Below are 22,594 nucleotides of genomic sequence, written 5' to 3' on the forward strand. Positions count from 1 at the left end.
CCGATCTCAGATGAGAAACAGTGATAGAAAAAAAAGCCTCTAAAGACCTAATTTGGGCACAAACACCCACAAACACACGATATGACCTCATCACATCACTGCTGCTCTGGAGTGAATGAAGTGGAGATATACGGAGACAATAAAAGTTCACAAACATGTGATGTACTGTGTGACATCATCTTTAAGGTTTCTCACAGCTCGCGGTCACAGTCTGACTCACCGGGGTCAGGTATCAAAAGAAAAGACCACTTCCTGCCTGGCTCAGTGATTTAGCTCAGAGGTCGGGTGTCCCTCAGTAAAGTCACGGCCTCCTCGGATTTACAAAGATCCTCTCTAAACAGAGGCAGTGTCACTGTCATTACAGAATGATGGACTAAAAACATGTCTGTTTTTTAGGAGGGTTCATGTTTCATGTTGAGCAAGAAAGTTGGTTCTTAATATTCTTTGGACGCCAGTACCTTATTTGCTGATATCACAAAGTCTGCCACAATATAATTTCAATTCCATTCAATTCACTTCAGGAGCCTGCGATCGATATGAGATGATATCAGTATCTGATGCCTGAAAGATGAAAGATGATGAAAGTTACTTGTTGATACAACCTTTATATCAGTCTTAGATTATGGTGACATTTTATACATGCATGCCTCAACTGCTGCTCTGAAGCCCCTGGACTCTGCCATCATTGTGATTTGTATGCTGAGGTTGAGTGGCCCTCACTCTGAGTAAGATGTGAAAGACACTTGGTTTTATTTATTCATAAAGCTCTTATCAGTCTTTTACCTCTTTATATCAGTTAAAAAGTTCAATGCTTTCCTTTAATGTGGGCTCTTACCAAACTCGGTCTAATGATTGGATTACACTCCAGGTACCAGCTGTTTTTACTGAACTTGGAAAATCCCATTTTTCATACTGTGCACCTGCGTCGTGAAACAACATGCAGAGCGATTTAAAGCTTTCCTAATTTTTATCAATAGGGCAATTCAAACCTTTAACTGGATCATATTTTACGTGTAGGTGTTCCTGCTGTATCTGATTAATGTGTTCATCATCGAGGCTTTTATTTATTTATTTTTTTTACATTTTAATTGTGGTTTCATTGCTTTTTACTTCTCGTTGCCACTTTTGTGTAAGTTTCTTTGTTTTTTTATCTGTCGAAGTAGTTTTATTTTATATCGTTTAACTCAGCTGCATTGTAAATTTTAATTTATGTCCGAGTTAAAGTAAAAGTTGAATGAATACTATTGCCTGCTGCTAACACTGTTTGAATGTTTAGCTTGGACAGAAGTGGTGACACGGACGTGCCATGGGAATTTCAAAATAAAGTGGACAATATGTGTTGATGTTGTCACTTGGCATCGATGATATTGGATTGTTGATTATTGAAACGATAAATCAATCCAGATCTCTGTCTCGTTACTCTCTCAAACTGATTTGTGTTGCCATTAACAGTTCAGACATGCTGAGTTGTGCCGACTTAGGACTGAGATGGACCACCTCCAGAGTCGGGTCAAAGTGCACCCATGCTCGGAACCCATCGGCTGTATTCGGCCTCTGACTTTCGGGTTTGTCTAAAGACTCTACATATATAGAGACTAAAGTGCACCTGACTGCCTCCAAGTGTGCTGCAGCATCATCGTTCAGGGATGATTCATTAAATGGTAGCTTAATTCTCCTCTTCTAGATGCATTTTGTCATCTGATGTTGAGTAAAATCACGACAACAGCTTGAAAATCTAGGACGATTAGTGGCTGACCACAAACAACAACAAGGTTCTGCTTTTAAACATCATCAACTCAAGATAAGCGCGTCATCAGTTAGAAACACACACTGTTGTATGGAGATGCAAATCCCTGCCAGTGACGCACTGAGTCAAACCAAGTCATGCCAGCACATGGTCACAGAAAAGGGTTCCATATGACCATCTGAGCTTTATAACAACAGCCATTTTCCAAATACCTGCAAAGAGGTCCACTGTCTAGTGGGCATGAAGTAGAAGACTGATAAGAGCTTTATGAAACTCCATATTTCTGACCAAATACCTCGATGTCAGTATAGTGAAACTATTCAAGGGGTGCCTATTGGTGCTATCAAAAAACACTTACACAATGAGATTTCTGATAAATAATCATCAGTAATGTGATTATAATGACTGAGTGCGTGAAGGCAAATAATACAACAGCTATCAAGAGTCTGGGAAGTTCAGAAAATGACATCACTTTCCTGTGACACGGCCTCTAAAACCAGGAAAAGACAACACTTAAGACATCAAAATATCCAAGTCTAAGACGATATCTGGTTTCACATTAAGATAAGATACGATATCGCTATATTGCCCCGCCCTAATAATAACAATGCTGATTACTGGTCATCTGTAGCTTTAGTACAGATTTGAGGGGTGGGGTGGAGGGTCCTTGGTTTTCCCTGACAGGAAAAGATCAGAGCTGTTGCCTCCTGAAAACAATGAGGTGGGGAGCAGTCACTTCCTGTTTCTGTGCTGGTGAGAGGCACCACCTCACAGTGTCATTACAGAGAATCACAACCACACCCGTCTTCAGGTTTGTCCAAGACTCTGAATTAAGACCTGCGAAACTAATGCGGGACAACAAGTGATAACGTTAGCAGCTAGCTCGAAGCACCCCTGCACCACAAAGAGTCAACTAATCAATTATTATCCTCTTATAAATGCAATCAATCAAATATTAGCCTATATATATATATATATATATATATATATATATATATATATACATATATTACTATATGATACATATTGTTTCAATGGTGGCAGAATTTTATAAAGTGGTTGGAAAATTGGCTTAAAAAGGCAAAAAATAACAATATAAAAATTATTTTTACAGTCAGCCTGACAGGAAATGTGCTGACCACCTCCATTATGATCCATATTTCAAATTATTCTACACTATAGCAGGTCTCTGCTGTAATCCAGCCTGACAGTCGACCTTCATTCTCTGCCGTCTGATTGGATCCTATCATTTTCTCCTCTCCTCATTCACTCTGCCGGGTGTCTCTGTGGCTGTTCGCTGCTCTGAGAGAAACCATTAACTGCTTCATTAACTGCTTCATTCACTATGTATGAGACACTGGCCCTCCCCCCTTACAGCCCTCTGTGAACTCCACTCCCATCAATATAAAGGGCTTTAAGGTAAGGGTTCATGTTTAAGTGTGTATTTATGAGGTTTGAGGTCAGACACTGACCTTAACTTAGGTAAATAACAGGGCTGTTTTGGTCTGTGAAGGAGAATAATTTTACCAACTGTATCACTGAATATCAAACTAAATAAATAAAAGAGCTTCATGACATGTCCAAAGAAAATACTCTGCAGTAGTTTATGTGGTTCATTTCAGTATACTCACACATATTAAGAAGACACTGTGTGTGTGTGCTTGTGTCCCAGCTGTCGTTACGTTCAGGTGTGGCGGGAACACTGAGCGGATAGACCCTCCTCTAACCCAACACCACACCACATTCCTGAGAATCCACAGCTTCCTCTGTGTGTGTGTGTGTGTGTGTGTGTGTGTGTGTGTGTGTGTGTGTGTAGAGCATGAATTAAATGGAAGGAAGAGCTGTGAGGTAGAGGAAGTGAGGGTGGTAAACTCTGGGCGGTGTATCATGCCTCAGGCACACATCATGTATCTGTCCACACACACATTACAAACATGCTCCGTTCTCGTCTGACTGCATCTCTTCAAACATCCCAACATGACAAAAATTAAGTTTAGTTTTTCCTCTTCGATGAATTAAAGACACTTGAGAGGGAAAGATGTGTTACAGAGCTGGAGGAGAGGGTGTAAATCCTTCCAGCTCTTTAGTCATCAGCAACACATCGTTAACTACTGCTGGTAAAGTTACCAAAAAATTATGGAGACTCATAGCAGGGATGCCACATCAGGGTTTCCGACACGTTCACTTATTTGTGGCGGCCTGCCATGATAACACATCTACCGCCACATATTGACTGTCTATTTTTGGAGCTGGTTCATTAGGAGCACTGTTGGAATATTTATACTGTTCAGTTGTTCATTGCGTGTACTCTGGGCACAGACGGAGCAGCAGAATGTTGGGTGCAGTGAAAGTGAGATATAACTGTTCATTGCGCTGGATCTAACGCTGTGTTCACACCAGGTGGGAATAAAACAATTCACGAGAATGAATTACATGTAAAGGTAATGTAAAGATGCGAATAGAATTAAGCGGCACGAATGAAGTGAGTGGCACGATTTCCCATTATACGCTTATTCGTGAGAGTTGAAATATCTGAACTTCAGCAACCAATTCTGGCTGTGATAGCCAATCAGCATTGAGATCCTCCGGGGACATATGACGGCCAGGACGTACCTGTGCAAGTTTATTCAGCAATTTCACGTGTGTATGAATCAAGTCAACACAAAATATTCTAGTGTTCAAACTTACATGAATAACGTGACGTGAATTCACAACATAAGAGTTTGCTTTTATTCGCCTCTGCAGCAGGTGCGTCTCTCATCCATTAATCTAATCAAAACAACTCTGATCAGATCAACCGATTAATTATCCACCCTGCAACTCCAACTCATCAAGGTGCTGCTGAGAGAACTCACAGAGAGTTCTGCCTGCGCTGCATTCACAGACCTGCAACAACCTCAGACTTTAGAAAGAAAACAGGGAATGATACAAAGGGATACACACCCACAAATAAGAAAACAAAAACCAATGCATCCTTTAGTTAAAACAATCCAGTTAATTATTTCAGTACCTCTTAATAAATAATTAACTGAGACATAGATGGACACCAGCTGAACTAGCATCATGCTAGCTATCATACAGGCGTCAGATAATTCACTGGATGACCTCCGCATCCGCATCATTGTCCAATGAGCGAACAGGAACTGTAATATCCTTCGTTACGCCAAAACTGGACAGCGACTATTTTTCTATTTGCTGATAAGAGGACTATGGGAGAGAGAAGAGGAGGTGTGTGCTTCAAGGTGAATAAGGACTGGTGTGTCAGTGGGAATTTAAGGTGCTGTCCTGTTCCTCCCCGTATTATTTGTTTCAAGAAAGCCACCGATAAAAACTGCATGACAAGGTAACTGAAGGACAGTAGCAGCCCCACCCACGTTGAAACACTGTGTGCATTAACAGACATTTGTGATGTTAAACAAAAACTGAGGTAAGAGGACAGAAAGTCGACTGAATGAGTGGGACAATGTTCTGATCTGAAATTTACTGCACAGCTATTTTTATCTGGATTTGTGTGACTGATGTGAGCAGAGAAGGAGGTCAGTGAGAATCAAATAAAATCCTGCCGATGGTTATAATGTGAATCACAAACATGTAATCTTATGTAATCTCTCGCTGCGTGGTTCAAACACACACACACACACACACACACAGGGGATGTTGTTTCTGTCAATATGACTCATACAGACATACAGTATAAAGCTGAACTCTGCTGTGTGAGTTTGTGTGTGTGTGTGTGTGTGTGTGTGTGTGTATGTGTGTGTCCACTGAAAAACTGCCAAACACTGCAGAAATGTGTATTGTCTGGAGCTGGGAATGTGGGCTGCTACTGGACACAGTACGCACACACACACACACACACACACACACGTACTACTACACAGATACACGATGTTGATACAGACAGTCATGTTCTGCAGCACCGTGGGATAGAATACAGTAGAAGTCAGTAGAATAGAGTCTGTCAGGGTGTCTCTGTATCATCGCTCCATCTCCAGGCAGCAGTATCTGTCACAGTCCTGCAGCCCAGAACTAAACTCATGAATCACACAAACCTACACGACTAAAAGACAGTCAATTCAAATTCATCAAATTCAGCTCTAAACAACGCACCGCATCACCTGCAGCCAGTTAGGACACCTGATTCTTCGGCTTTAAATCCAAAATGTTGCCGTATTGGAGCAGTTTTAATATTCTTGAGAGATTCCGCCGTGTCTCCTCTGGTCACCCAAAAAATACACAAACTTTCTAGTAAACAAACCCAGCATGCACAGCACTGCTCTGCCCTTCCCATCACTACTGAAATTTGATCTTTTCTGATTCTCTTACTCTGAATATTTGCTGTTTAGAGCACTCATCTTCCATGCAGAGGGTCCAGGGTTCGAATCCTGCTGAGGTCGACATCAGCAAAGGCATGCAGTCACAAAAGGTTCCCACTGCCGAATCAAACAGGATCAGATTAATCCGAGCCAAGTCCTCAACGAGGGCGCGTCTCAAGCCTGTTGTAGATGGGAGGTTCCAGACATAAAAGCGGATTCATACCTTCGACTCCTCTGATATTAAACTGAGTATCTTTGGGTTCAAAGACAAAAAACAAGACATTTGAATATGTCATCTTGGACCTGAGGAAAATCATGATGTGCATTTTCAATATTTTGTGACACTGCTGGACCACGCTGGTTAATCGAGCAAATATACCTCACATTATTATCTGCTGCATCCTGTAACACACATAAAACCCTAATTAAGCAGTCTTGGTTTGGAAATCACCCTCCTTTACTTTCTGTTTCTGGACTGAGGTGATGTCCACCATCTTTAAAAATCCCCCAGAACTCCAAGCACTCAGTGTTTCCCCTGAGAATGTAATCATTAGTATTGCCATCTACTTCCTTGTTCACATTCTGCTGTTAAAGATATGACAGGCTACGGGAGTATTTGATATATAAAATGAAACAAAAACCATCAAGAGATAATAACATATAAAGAAATGAAACCTCTCGCTGTCCTCATCACAGCAGGTCAAACTGAAGTTACTCCTCAGAACTGAACCACCTGTTTACATCTCAAACCCTCAGCAGGTCGGCGTTACAGGACACCACCACCATAGCAGTTTCGGGTGATACCACCATGTGAGCTGAGACAGAGCAGACTGACCGGTTGGTTTGGTTTAGAAATCACCTTCTTTCACCTTCCTTATCTGGACTCAGGTGATTTCCTCGATCTTTAAGAGGTATTCAGTGTTTCCTCCAGATTGCTCCATCATCACTATCTGTTACAGACAGACTCTAGGACTACAGTCCAAACCCCAAAGACAGAAAGTTCTCACTCTTACAAAGCTGCTGACAAATTCAGTCCAGCATGGGACCTGGACATGCAGAGACTATAAATACAACATAAAATGAGTCTAAAGAAGTTTGTCAGCTGACTGCTTTATGAAAATATTGGATTTTTGCATTAATGTGATGACATACTTTGATTTGTTAAATATTTGATTGACTGTACTGACTCTAAAACAGACATACTTATCTGGTTATTTATTCACAAAAAATACACAGCTAATACCCTGACATAAAATGACGTTTCTATTCACTCTGTCCACCCCATTAAAACCTGAATCTGTAAGTCTTCATGGGTCCAGACCAAAGAAAACCTCCTTAAATGCATCATGTATAAATCTAATGTGACAAATAAAGCCGATCCGAGCCAGACCAAGAGACATAAAGCTATCCAAAATGTGGTCGACCAAGACTGAGAGGTAGCAGCAGTGCCGAACTGACATCTGTTTAACGGGGACAGGACCATGGACAGTATGGGTGTGACATTTTGATGACATGTTATGTGTGCGACCCACTGCTGGAAGATATAAACAGCAGCTAACAGCAGTTAGCAGCTAACTCAAAGACCAAAGACAGCAGCCAAAAATGTCTGTAAATTGGGAAGACAATGAGGTCCAGGAGCTCCTTATCCTCTGAGCATAGGAAGAGATCAGCCGCCATATAACAGGGACAGGAAATGATTGTAATTGTCACGTTATGCCATTGTTATTGCTGCTGAAGCATGTTATATGTTGCACTCAACACTTAGGCCATTGTGCACATTGATGCCTGCTTTGTTTCATTCTGTGTAAAAATGTAAAGGCGGCATAAAGAAGGGCCATCATAGCTCTATAGCGTGATCTCTGTGTAAAAAGGGCTTGTGACTTTTTACATCCGAGCGCAACACCATGAACGTCCTCCAGGAGAGACTGTCTGAAAACATGCTGTATCCACACATATAAACAATATCACAGCTCATCCGTCTCTACAACAGCCAGCCTTTCTCTCCATGTTTGAGCTTTTTCTATCAGACATGGTGAAACAACACGTCGTACACGTTAGATCTTTTCCAGCATGGAAGGTGCTGGTGGGAAGAAGTTTGAAGAAACCAGATCCAGTTTGTGTTTGACTACAAGTTGAGGCTTGTGCTGCTGCTGATATGAAACTAGGCTGAACCACAGTGTGTGTCCATGCATGTGTGTGCGTGTGCTTGTATTTTCAAAGTACGTGTGCATGCATGTGGCGCGCCTGAATAAACTGCTCCTGTGTGCAGCTCAGCAGATTTTTGTGTGTGTGCGTGTGCGTGTGTGTGTACACGAGTGTGTCCACCACGTGTCACAGTGACTCACTCTGTTCTCTCTCATCTAATTTCATGGGGGTTGATCACAGCTCTCGTGTGATCAGAGACAACTCCATCTCCAACACTGGAGGACCAACAAACACTGTTTACAACCATCACTGCAGCATGTTAATGATCTGATAAATAAAGATGATGTTGTCCTTTCATTAATGACATGTGCGCTCTTCACAGCTGGTTGCTATTTCTTTATTTGTTTCGTCCAGATGTGTCTGTTTGTTGCTAAATAATAAAACTATAACAACTGCACGTGCAACTCTGCAGGTCAGATTTATAAAACCAAAAACCAATCGTGCAGAAGAGGGAAGGTTTTATGAGAGGAAACAGCAGTTAAGATACCTGCTGTCAGCTCAGACACTCAGTAATCTAACAATTAGAGGAGACACCCATCTCATGTCTCATGTTTTACTGATAAACCATGAAGTGACAATTAATTTAGGCACATGTTCTCTTCTCTGATACGTCCTCTACCTTCCTGACAATGCTTCCAATGTTAAATCATATGATGCATCCACCTAAACACAGACTTAACAGCAGTGTCGTCTGCTGGTGAGAAACTTTCATTCAGCTTCATATTAAATCTGAACAAATGCTGTCTGACTCATCAGCGTCTGAACTGCTGCCACAAACTCTCAGGAAATCAAACTGAGTCTCCTAACGAGAAAAATGTGATGCTGTTTGTTAGTGAAGGAAAGAAAATGAAATCTAAAGTAACAACAGAAATCAACCCCCACACCACAAGGCATTATGGGTAGCAGGAGACAAAGAGGAGATGCACTTCCTCATGCTCTGAAAGCAGATGGCTATAAAGTTTAATAAATGTCCTAATCTTAATAAATGTGTCAAAAAAGTCTAAATGCACAACGAATATTGCCGAGACAGTTAGTTGATATATAATCACATCTTTGAAAGAAACTTAAAAAGTACATTAATCGACGTTTATAATCGAAAACATGAAACATTCTTAGTTCTCTAATGTGAGGGTTTGTTGTTTTTCTGTTCTATAAAACACTGAACCGAATATTTTTGGACAGATGGACGGACAACACAAGAGGTTTGAAGATATCACAGTGGAATCTGAGAAGTAATGTATATTGTTTAAGAGAGTAAGTTTAAGAACAATTTATAGAGATTAAACTGTTATTTAATATAAAGAAAACAGTGGTTGGAGAGCTTAGTGCAGGTCCGTGAACGCAGCACAGGCAGAACTTAGCAGCAGTTTGTGGAATTTTGAGTCAAGGGGTGGGTTATTGATCAGTCAATCCGATCAGAGCTGATCAGATGAGATCTATCGATGACAGAAGCAGCTTTTGGTAAGTGAAAGCAAACTTTTTAGACCCGGCGCAGTGAACGGTTAAATTTCACTGCGCCTGACGTTCTGCTGCTCCATCTGTGCCCAGAGTACGCTCTATGCTCCGAGAGCATGGAGCCACGAGTTACCAAACGGTACATATGTTCCAACAATGCACCTAATGAACAGCCCAGCTCCAAAAACAGAAAATCCAAACATGTCGTCTAGGAAGCCCTGGAAAAATCAGCAGTTTAAATGGACTTGTACTTGTATAGTCTTCCTGGTCCGCTCACCACTCAAAGCAATTTTACACTTCGAGTCACATTCACCCATTCAAACAGATGGCCAAGGCTACCATTCAAGGTGCCACCTGCTACTCAGCTTATACACACTCACTCACTCATGGAACAGCCATCAGGAGAAATTTGGGGTTCAGTATCTTACCCAAGGAAACTTGGACATGCGGACTGGAGGAGCTGGGAATTACACCACTGATCTTCTGATTAGTGGAAGACCCGCTCTACCTCCTGAGCCACAGCCACATGATCTTGAAAGCAATCATTAGTTTGAGGCCCTTATCAGGGTGTGGGTGCCTGACCCCAGCCCGAAGAGACCCGACAGGTCGAGCTGGGTCCAGATAAATATTTATTGGGTTGGGGTTGTGTTTGATCTGTGACAGATCCACTGTCTGTAGGGCTTCTTGTTGTTCAGTGCTGGGTGGTTTTTATTTACCTGACACATGAACGCAACACATGGGCTGTTTCATATAAGGTAACGTGAGATAGGTAATGCTGGAGGATGTCAAACTAAATATGTCATCACGTAATGTTACCTGACACTTGGTGTACTTGGTATCAGGTATCAGCAGCAAACGTAACTTTATTGTTGCTGAAAGACTGATTGAACACAGGAGGACAGAGCTGTGGATGCTGTCACCTTCCTCCAAGATATCCCAAAATAAACCACGATGAATGGATTATGTTAATAGGTCAGTTAACAGCAGTTACAGTTCAGGAAGAGTTTGTGGTGATAAAGACTTGACATATATAAATGGCAAGACTCAAATGTTATTCAAGCCGTTGACACTGCGTAATGTGTGTTAGACGTGTGTTAAAACTATCTACATACGCCTACACAAAACAATGCCCTTTGAACGTCATTTACAATCTGCCATGTGTGTAATCACAGTAAAGAGGCAAGCTGTAACCATGGTAACAACAACAGCGTGGCAGGGAAAAACTCAGTGCTTCACTCAGTATGTTTATATGACATCAGAGAACATCACTGGGAGTTGAATTCCTCCTGCATGTATACAGCCAATCGGACCCAAACTAGCAGAGGTGCTCTGCGCATGCTCCACAGTTTCCGCCCCGGGCTTTGACCCAGAAGTTGAATAGCATCAAATGTGTAAGAGAAGAAGCTGGTAAGAACATGGGGAAATCTACATCCAGAGCCGTGACTTTTTGGACGGATGAGGAGACACAGTTCATGTTGGGTCAGCTGAAAGAGTGAGACAGAGACAGAATGGTGATTGTTTGGTCTGTGACGTGAAAAGGTCCAATACTAACAAGCTGAAAGCCACCTATCGTAGCAGATTCGGCCATACTTCCGTCAGTGAATCAATTCCCCTCCCATCTTGTATACCGGAACAAGGACAGTAGTCCAATCAAATGGCCTAGTCAAGCCTTAACTGTAGCTTGACTTAACTGTGCATGTAAACATACTTAGTAACATCACATTAACTGTGCCCGGCTTGGGTAAACAGAATGTGTGTTGGGTTCAGGCTCGGTTACTCCTCTCTTTGGCTCGGTCGGGTTCGGACACAAATATGCGACCCAAGCTGCACTCCAGTCCTCATCAGGGTCTCTTACGGGGGAGCTTTCAGAAAAAATGTGTAAGAGCATCTGTCCTAGGTTGGATTGGAGACCTTTAATCAGTCATAACGAGCGGCCATAAAAACCCTGATTTAAGCTTATAATTAACGAAACACACATTTAGCACCAAAACTGTAAATAGAAACAGATCTAACATCCAAACCAACAGACAGGTGGAAGAAGTACAACGATCCCCCAAACTGCACAGCCACAGACCACGCTACTGAGCAAGGCAGCACTGCAGTACGACGCTGCATGAAACTGGATGACAGCATGTGTATTATCTGAGCAGAGATATTAAAGCTCTGATCCAACTATAAAGCAGTCCAAATGAAGCACACAGCCTCAGCTCTCTCCCTGCCTTCACTTCATGCTGCTGTGTTTCTGCAGACATGACCCGCTGTGGTTATGTAAGCCACATTTCTTTTTTAGTGTACATAAACAAAGTTAGAGAGTGAAGTACAGCAACATAACGTCACCGAGACTTTTCAGTCCAACTGAAACACGGCTGACCTTGATATTCATGCTGCTGTGGTGGGAACAGACTCCGGCCAGATGAGTCGGTGCTTTCAGTTTTACACACTGAGCTTCAGAGACATCTCAGGTGTCAACAGCTCAGTATAATGGAGATGAATGGGATTAAGTTTGTCATTGTCTTTTTCTAATTCCCTGCTGTCAACTCTTTACTTTTTGGCATGTGTATATGTGTAATTTGCACCTTATTGTTAACTTGTTTACTCTCTGACACTGTGTACATTTGCACCTTATTGATAACCTTTACTGTTTGTATTGTGTTTAATCTGTACTCTGTATATTTGCACTCTTTCCAGCTTTGTATTGCAGCTGCTGCACAACGATTTCCCTCAAGATTAATTAAGTCTTATCTTAATAATTCACTGTCATTCATCCATTTCCATTTTTCAGGAAGTCATTTCATGAGAACAGTTCACAGTGAGGTCAATTGTTTAAAACCCTGCGGAGCACAAACTCAATTCCATTCACCTCCATGTATCAGGATGGCAGCAGAGCTCTCACAGACTGGATAAATTCAACCAGAACTATCTGCGTGGACAGATACCACTTGAGATTAGTGATAAATATATATAGATTTGAAGTGAACTGTCCCTTTGGAGTGTGATGCAGCTGCTGACATTATGTGACCGACCTGCAGCCAAGTCAGTGCTGATTTACAGCACATTAAAGCAGATCAGCTTAACCACCTCCTCTCCAAATCTGTGCACATAAAGCTGCAGCACATACTGAAAACTACTGCTGGCATGTGGAGGTCAGTGCTGCACAGAGGACCTGTACTCTGCACATGACTCGCTGTCTAAAATAAATGCAAACCCTCGGTTATGAACAAAATACTGCGAACAGGAACTTATCAGTGCTGGCTTTAAATACACAAAGTTCACCAAACAACTCTGAGCTCATGTTACTATGGTTTCACATCTCTAACCAGTAAACTGTCTCATAAGGATCAGTGAGAAGTGGCTGTTGCTCAAAATGTTGCTGTCATTTACACTGGCATTTATCTTCACATCAACACACCCATTCATGTATTATATATACACCAGTTTATCCTGTTCAGAGGGGCATGGGGCTGCAAGGAGGAGGGGTACACCTAGACAGGTTACCAGTCTGTCACAGGGCCACACAGACAAACACACATTCATGCCTGCAGGCAAATTAGAGTTCTGTGGTAGCAGTGAACAATCTGCAGAGTTGGAAACTGAATGGCTAAAAATGGTTTCATGAATCAAACACTTCATGGAAAAGGAGAACCACCAGTCAAATGCAGTTCCGTATGCTTTAGCAAACTACTGGTGCTATTGGTTTGATCATATGTTACCATACAGCTCACTGTGTGCAGCCAACATCAGCCTCCTTACAGCCGAGAAACCACTGATATTAACAAAAATCTCAACATAAAAACAAACCCTCACCTCAGATCTTTAACTCAAAGCTCCAGTGTGTCAGATTTTGGGGGATAAACTGGCAGAAATGAAATATAATATAATAAGTATGCTTTATTTTGTGTGCAAACACCTGAAAATAAGAGTTGTTGTGTTTTTGTTACCTTAGAATGAGCCGTTAACACATAGGGAGTGGGTCCTCGTCTACAGAGATCACCATGTTGCATCACCATGTTTCTGCAGCAGCCCAGAACAGACAAACCAAACACTGGCTCTAGATAGAGACATTCACGTTTTGGCATTTTCGCATTGGGCACTATAGTTAGCAGGTGCATGCGCTGTGTAGGGACAGTGTGTGTGATAGGATCCATTTGTAGCACAACTAGCCAAACTTCAGCGCGTCCATGTCTAACAAAGTCTATGACAGCTGCTCAAAGTGTAGCTCATCATTTTGTCAGCAGGTCCGAAATGCACAAACATGAACCACTCTTTACAACATAGGCATTTTTACTCTGTGGGCATGAGGTCACAGCAACTCCAGGAAGTCCAACGTCACCATGCTTCACATCCTGCAGAGCCTCGGTCACACTCCGATGTCTTTTTATCCTCTCTCTCCTTGTCTGCTCTTCATGCATATGCATATACTTCGGCGGTCAAATTAAAAAGCAAACTATACTGTAGACTATTCTGGTTGTTGTACCGTCTCCAGAACTCATGTTTTGAATGTTGTTTTCCTGCAACACGTGAAATCTCATAACATGTCAGAAAGAGACGTTTGCTTAAAGGGATAGTGCACCCAAAAATGAAAATTCAGCTATTATCTACTCACCCATGTGCCGACGGAGGCCCTGGTGAATTTTTGGAGTCCTCACGTCCCTTGCGGAGCTCGGCAGGGGGAGCGGCTAGCACACCTAATGGCAGACGGCGCCCCAGACTAACGTCCAAAAACACAAAATTGAAACCACAAAATATCTCCATACTGCTCATCCGTAGTGATCCAAGTGTGCTGCAGCCCTGACATAAAAAGTTGTTTGGAAAAACGTCATATGAACTCTGTTTTTAGCCTCACTGTAGCCTGTAGCTCTGACTGATTCTCTGTGCTCCGCGCTCACGTGTGCGTGCCCGCGCGAGACCAGCGAAAGCATGAGCTTTGCTCACCCGTGTTTATGTGACACGTGCACCGCAGGGGGAGACAACAGTAACGACAGAGCTAAAAGATAATTTGCACTACGGTCTTTTAGCAAAGGACAGCCCAACATGTCTGAAGACTTTGAAACTGAGGAGGAACAGCATTTCTTTGTTGAGCCGTATTTGTTTGAGTCTGAGTATACGAACTCAGGCTACTGGACGAAGCAGCCGCCTCAGCTCATGAGCCTAACCCTCAGCCAGCCGCAGAATACCAGAGTCCAGCACTGGAAAGCTGGTGGTGTAGTTGTTTCAAATGCAAAGCAATGCCAATGGATGAGGAAAGTCTTTGCTGCTCAGACTGGGAATTGGCGATGCCTGCACTTGAGAATCTGGACATCAGTACTGACGAGACTGCTGCTCTTCAGAGACCGTGCATCACCGATCACCCTGAGCGCGTGCACACGTGAACGTGGAGCACAGAGAAGCAGTCAGAGCTACAGGCTACAGTGAGGCTAAAAACAGAGTTCATATGACGTTTTTCCAAACAACTTTTTGATGAGCAGTATGGAGATACTTTGTGGATTCAATTTTGTGTTCTTGGACGTTAGTCTGGGGCGCCGTCTGCCATTAGGTGTGCTAGCCGCTCCACCCGCCGATCTCTGCAAGGGACGTGAGGACTCTAAAACTTCACCAGGGCCTCCATCGGCATATGGGTGAGTAGATAATGGCTGAATTTTCATTTTTGGGTGCACTATCCCTTTAAGGAGGAAATAACGAACGGACCGAATCAAGTGAAAGATAAAGAGACACTTCAGACACTTCCAATAACAATCTGAGCCGCTCAGTGGTGAAAATAACCACTTCTAATGGACACACAGTGACAACGTTTAACTGCCTCATGTGCCTCCATTGCAGCTCGTTCCATGGCTGCAGCCGCTCCTCCATTACTGGAGCAATTTTGAAAATTGTTGTTCACATCAGTCTCTTTGATCAATTTACACAGGAAAATATGATCCAGGTTGAAAAATGCCAAAGTTATCCTTCAAGTTATCAGAGAAAATAGGTGACATATTAGCCCATTTGCGATGGATCACACAGCACTGGAGAAACACTGGTTTATAACGTACCTAGCACACAGATGTGGTACTAAAAGGTGGAGCTGTGAATGCTGCAGTCTGATTGGTCAGTAGAGGACGGTCACTCTGCTCAGGGCTGAGTTGTGTCTGGTTTTGAGGCTCATGTAACCACTGTTCATACTGTGGAGAGTTTTATTAGTAAACTGTAACTATAAAATGAAAGGATGTTTTGCTGCCTCTCACAGCAGCTGGAGTCTGAGAAAAAATAACTTCATTCACTGGGCCGACTGCCGGTGACTTTTAAGGTGGAACGTTAACTTGTAATGTTACTCAATGCATGAGGTGACGACGTGAATCCATCAGCACACCTTAAATTTCACTGTGACAACTTTGACCATCACTTTAGTTTTTATATGACACACACATTTAGTAACAAGCGGATCTTCAAGAGTTTCAAAATATATTTTAATTTCGGCTGGATTATGTGAAGGTCATATACTCTAATCCTCACTTCCTGTGGGCTACAGCAACACTAAACCCCTGAGCTTGCCTGCCTTTAACTCTAATAATACAACTTACTACCAACACCATTTCTCCCACTGCCTTACACTGGTAGCTGTGACGTAATCTGTGCTCTGATTACTCCCTGTGCAACAAAGACCCATAAACTGTATTCTTGTGAATAAAGCAGAGTGTGTCTGAGCCCTCCGTGCCTGTTTACAACCGTAAATGGATTAAAAAGGAAGTGGTGGGGAATTCCGCTGCAGGCCCTCTGAACACTCAGATCCTGTACACTGGAAACTTGAGGAGCCTTTCCATGAGTGTCTCATACATGTGTCCATAAATCACCACAGACAGGTCATTACTGGTGTCGGTGTCACCGCCAGTAACACCCAGTGGAGGAGGTGCATCCAGCTGTGCATCCGGTCCAGGTGAGGCATAACTTCGGGGTGCATTTATCCCATAAAGGGTACATACACACACTATAGGCAGAGATCACAACACCACCGGGGTCGCGGGTTCGACTCCCGTTGCGGCTCAAGGAACACACTGATTTACACCAAGTAACGGAAATTCCAGCACCACACAGTCAGTGAGGACCACGCTGCTGTAACGCGTTACTGAGACTCGTTACCGCCCAGCACCGGCGTCCTCCCGGTTCTGTTTCTAACCAGATGACAGAGAGATGCCTACCTGCTTCCACCGTGTCCGTCAGGTCGTGGTTGGCGGCTGTCCGGGGAAACTCCTTCAGCTTTCGGGAGCTGAGGTTGAGGACGCCGCTGGCCGCCGCCTCCTCCAGCGCCCGCTCCAAGCCCCGGTTGGGAGGCAGGTTGGCGCTGCCGATGTGAGCCTGGATCGACGGGGAAGAACCGAGCTGGGAAAGAGGAGGACGAGCCGACTCTGGTCCCAACGTCGCCATAATGTTCCCCCTCTCCGCTGTTCTCCCGGTGTGCGCGGCGGTTGTATATCCGTTAACGAGAGAGCGCGTGCAGGGGCAGCTAACGTTCAGGCAAACAGCGGGACTTCTTCAGGCGTGCCGAGTCGTGCCGTGCCGCGCGGTCGGTTTCCTCTTTGGTTGTCGCCGCCGCGTCCGCCTCCCTGTCTGCGCGGTACGTGAAGCGGCGGGGATAAAACAGCGACGCGACATCCGGCCATTGGCTTTCAAAATAAAATACATTTAAATAAATTAATTAAAATTAAAATTAGGCTAAATAATAATAGTGATAATAATAGTTTTATTGTTATTATTATTATAATTGTTTAAAAACTACATATATATATATGTATATATAAAACACCTTTCAAAACAGTTACAAAGTGCTGTACGATAAAACTAAATACATTTAAAACATTTAAATATGGCTTTCAAAATAAAATACATTTAAATTAGATATCAGTGCACCTCTTGCATCTTAATTAATAATAATAATTATAATAATAATAATTATTATTATTATTATTATTACATACTACTATTACTATTATTATATCATAAATTGTTGTTTGTATTATCATAGTATCTGCATAAAGCAAAGATGAAAGGGGTGCATGGATATTTTATTTAAATAATGATAATAATAATAAAAATAATAATAGTAATAATTATAATTAAGAAGAAGAAGATTAATTATTACTATTATTATTATTATTATTATTATTATTATTATTACATATAAAGTATTTCTGATTCTGATTCTGACAGTAATAATGACTGTAAATAAATCCAGCTTGAAAGAAAATAAAATTATGAGAAAAATGCTGCAGTTGTGTGGTTGGGTATATAATCTGTATATCTGGTCTCAATACGGCCTCAAAAATAAAAGTTTATCAAAATTAAGTATGATTTTTTTCATTATTACCCTAGTTAACTTGACTCTCATTCTATTTCCATTGGTACCATTTTATTTTGAAGACAGGCCCTCTACATTTCCGGTTTGACATTCATTTGACTTGACGCAGCCCACTCAGTGCGGCTGCGCAGTGGACTGTGCGTCTGAGAAACAGCAGGGAAACTAAAACAGCGACTAAACAGTGACATCTGGTGGACAAAGTTAATGCATGCTGCACTTCAATATACCTGAGTGACACTGTGGGTTGTTTCTAACACCTGGACCCTAAATCCTGGGCCTGTTTGGGGCCTCACAAAAACTGCTGCATATTTAAGACTCTGTCGATCTGTTTGCAGACTCATAACTCTTATCAGGTGGAGGTCTGTGGCTTAATGTTGCACATTACCAACATGTGGAGGTCACATTATCAGTAATTATATGTTCACACCATATGTCATTAGCTCAGCTGCAGAGGGGTCTGGTACGATCCTCCTAAATCATCCAAACCAAATGAGGAAGAGCTGCTCTATGAAGCACTCCCTTTAAAGGAAAAGTTCAACCTTTTAAGGGAATACACTTATTCACATTCTGCCCCAGAGTTAGTAAATGATCGAAACACATAATGCAACTTTATTTTCTTTCCTTTTTTCATGTAAATATCACAAAAGTAAAGTCAACATTTCACTAGAGTCCACATGCTGCAGCAACATGTTGCACAAGTTTCACTTATTCTGGCTGAACTGAGCTGGTCTCAGTTTCATGTGGGCACTTGCACACAGTGTCACTTTCCTGTTAGTTTAGCGCCAGCACTGCCCAGTCAACCACAATAACACAAACAAATGTGTGGGTGTGCAGAGCCTTTAATATACTCAAAAACTAAACTGTTATCCTGCTGAAAGCCACTTTAATCAAGTGTTCATGTGATTTGTTGTTAATGCATATCATCATTATCATCACTGCTTCATACTGTCACCAACATTATTACACATGAACCTGTGGAGAACATGAGCGTCTGAACCAACTGCCATTAAATATCCACCCAACAGTTGTTGAAACATTTTGATAAGAACTACAGATGTGAACCTCATGGTGGTGCTACAGGAGAGGATCATCACTGCCAAACGAGTTCACCCTCTGCAAACCAAACTAATGTGCCAATCTATGAAGTAAAGGGTGAGATATTTCAAGGGGAAGTTTGACCAGATTGTGGCGCCAGATGGAAAGTCAGAGGATCAGCAAAGTCAGTAAGCTCTATCCTCTGGGGACCATGAATATCCCAACGATATTTCATCCCAATTAATCCAATAGTTGAGCCTTGCCGCTAGTGTGGTTACAAAAAAAAACATGCAACAAAGATGCAGCAGAAGCTGAGCTATCTTTACTTAAAGTTACTGAACTAAAAGTGCATCAAACCCTAAAACACTCCAATAAAGCATCTCTGGTATAACCCAAAGCTTTCATTCAAATTCAAGGACCCAGTCTGAAACACTGGACTTCTGTTATCATGTGCAGTATCCCAGTTCAAGCCAACACACGGTACATCACCAGAGTTATTTGCTCTGACTTTATAAAGCAGCTCTCACAGGCAGAGTTGTTGAACAAACGTCATGAGTGAAATCAGTTTGTTGCCCCTTCAAACAGAGGGAACAGCTGCTGCAGGTTTAAACACTCAATACTTACACTTTTTAGGATGAAGGCTGAGGATGAGGAGTTTTTTAATAGTGCTGATGGGATTTTGTACAGACACATAAATAGTACTTTTTTATTACTCTTAAACAGGTGAATGAGAACTTTTGTTAAGTAAAATACTGTAAATGGGACAAAATTTGGTACTAAGCAGTTTTCGATGCTTAAATTTTGGCTGTCAAAACATTTTTCTTGGCTTTTTCAGTTCTGTAACGATGCCAAAACTTTGTGAACTTTGCCAGTATTACTTATGCAGATAAATTAGTCATTGATTTTTAATATGAATAAGAACAAACAACACATTGCTGAATCATTTGTTGAGGCTTTGTGAGGTAAAAGCAGCCTGGATTCACCTCTGCACGCAGAGAGACAATCTGCTTTGTGTTGAAGGTAAAAATCCTTATTTACTACCAACTGTGTGTGTGTGTGTGTGTGTGTGTGTGTGTGTGTGTGTGTGTGTGTGAGAGAGAGAGAGACAGTGGGAGAGCTCCATTGGGGAGCGGGAATGCTGAGTCAAGCGATTACATAACAAGCTTACATCAGCAGATACACAGTGCTGATCACTGATTACAGTCGGTGTGCCAACTCCTGTTTGGACTTGTACACTTATGAGGACCTTCACTGATGTAATGTACAATACATCCCATAGACTCTAACGTTAACCTGCAGTCTAAATTTAACCCCAAACCACGTCTCAGACCTCAAACAGCACTTTGACAATGTGAAGACTGAAAGAAAAAAAAATCCCCACAAAATTCAGTTTCCCAAAAATGTCCCAACACTCTAAAAATGTCCTTACTTTCCAAAAATCATTCAGTTCCCATAATGGATTATTGAACAAGCCTATCGGGCACAGTCTCAGGGGCCCAAAGTGTTAGGGGCCCCTCACCTTCACTTTCAAAATGTGACTCGAAGAGACACACACTAACGAGAGACTCAAAATGACCACAAAGAGACACAAAGCAGCTTCCCACTTTCCAAAAGAAAAAAAAATTCCACGTTTCCTAAATCTATCCCTGCTTTCCAAAAAATGTCTTCACTTCCCAAAGAAATAGCCTTGCTTCCTAAAACTATCCTCACTTCTTACACGTCATCATTCTCTAAAATGTTCTTCTTTCTTTCTAAAAATGTCCTCACTTCCTAAACTTGTGGTCATTCTCTAAAAATGTCCTCACCATCTAAAAATGTTCAGATTTTCCCAAACGTTTCCTAACTTTCCAAAAAAAGCCTTGTGTCATCAAACTATCCCTGCTCTCCAAAAAATGTCCTTGCTTCCTAAAAATGCCGTCCTTCTCAAAAGATTACATACATTTCCAAAAAGTGTCCTCACTTCCCAAAGAAATAGCCTTGCTCCCTAAAAATATCCTCACTTCTTACACGTCATCATTCTCTAAAATGTTCTTCTTTCTTTCTAAAAATGTCCTCACTTCCTAAACTTGTGGTCATTCTCTAAAAATGTCCTCACCATCTAAAAATGTTCAGATTTTCCCAAACGTTTCCTAACTTTCTAAAAATGTCCTTACCTTCCAAAAAAGCCTTGTGTCGTCAAACTATCCCTGCTCTCCAAAAAATGTCCTTGCTTCCTAAAAATGCCATCCTTCTCAAAAGATTACATACATTACCAAAAAGTGTCCTCATTTCCCAAAGAAATAGCCTTGCTCCCTAAAAATATCCTCACTTCTTACAGATGTCATCATTCTCTAAAATGTTCTTCTTACTTTCCAAAAATGTCCCCACTTTCTAAAACGTGTGCTCATTCCTAATCATTTTCCCACTTTCCAAAAAAAGTCTTCACATTCCAAAAAATATCCTTGCCTCACTCTCTTAAAATGTCCTCACTGTCCAAATAGTGTCCTCACTTCCTAAACTTTTTCTCACTATCTAAAAAATGTCTTCACTTTCCAAAAGATGTCCTTGCTTCCTAAAAGAAAAGTCATCCTTTCCTAAACATGTCATCATTCCCTAAAAATGTTCTCACTTTACTAAAAAATGTCCACGCTTGCTAAACATGTTCCCACTTTTTTCCTTTTAAAGTTTTCACTCTCTTAAAAAGTGTCCTTGCTTTGATTATATGAAACATACTTCCAGACAGACACTTCACACTCACATTAAAACTACACACAGGGATGATGCAGGGTGTCTTTGGGCTCTGAGTCCTCCTGACGTCCTCCAGTGTGTGAAAACAAACACAAACATTCAGGGCACTTTAAGGGGAGATAAATAACAAGGAATGTGCACTGTCAGTGTCTCACACATGGACACGTGTCCTCTCAGACATCTGAGCTGCGTCTCCGTTTTCCTCCTGTGAACATGAAGGTAGATCAAACACACTGATACTTTGACTCTGAGTGAAACTTCCTCTTTCTTTCTCTACCAGCTGCCAGCTGACGTGACAACCATCCGTCCGTCTGCTGAGCTCAACACTCTAATATTTCTGCTGAAAAAAGCCTGACACTGTTCTATCTATGGTTACAGTTAGATTGAGGAAGATGCATCATCATAATCTCTGAACATGTAACTGCTGCTGTGGCTTGCTCTGAGATTCGATCACATCATTTTCTATTGACTACAATTGTAATACATCTTTTTTATCTGATTCTATTTTTCTTTATCTGTGTTTGTATGTTCTTCAGCAAAATCACACTTTAGATACATTTTCATAAGAAAAAGTCTATTGTCTAATTGTCAGGACACTAATAACAATTTTGGGGGTAAATTACTTGAGTTAAGTTCTGTTGTGCACTTTAACAGGAGCTTTTTAACCTCTCTGCTGTCAGGACAAACCGTGCCGACTGCTCAGCCACAGAAAGTCAAACCACTGTTTTAAATACAGGAAGTGTTGATAACCAGCCGCCTCTCTTCCTTTCTGTGCTTCAG

At 41.8% G+C, this 22,594-nt stretch overlaps 1 protein-coding gene across 4 annotated transcripts in view; it reads right to left on the reverse strand.

Moving 5' to 3' along the window:
• The window catches only part of lrch1 (leucine-rich repeats and calponin homology (CH) domain containing 1), a 109,029-nt gene extending 91,708 nt beyond the window's left edge, over positions 1–17,321 (reverse strand). For all 4 annotated transcript variants that reach the window (XM_078174711.1, XM_078174710.1, XM_078174709.1 and 1 more), the window contains exon 1: positions 16,896–17,321. In XM_078174711.1, the coding sequence (XP_078030837.1) occupies positions 16,896–17,121 (226 nt within the window). In that variant the 5' untranslated portion in view covers positions 17,122–17,321. The remainder of the gene's footprint in view (positions 1–16,895) is intronic.
• Between the last annotated feature and the right edge of the window lie 5,273 nt (positions 17,322–22,594).

The sequence above is a fragment of the Epinephelus lanceolatus genome, chromosome 14 (assembly GCF_041903045.1).
Source record: "Epinephelus lanceolatus isolate andai-2023 chromosome 14, ASM4190304v1, whole genome shotgun sequence".
Lineage (NCBI taxonomy): Eukaryota > Metazoa > Chordata > Actinopteri > Perciformes > Serranidae > Epinephelus > Epinephelus lanceolatus.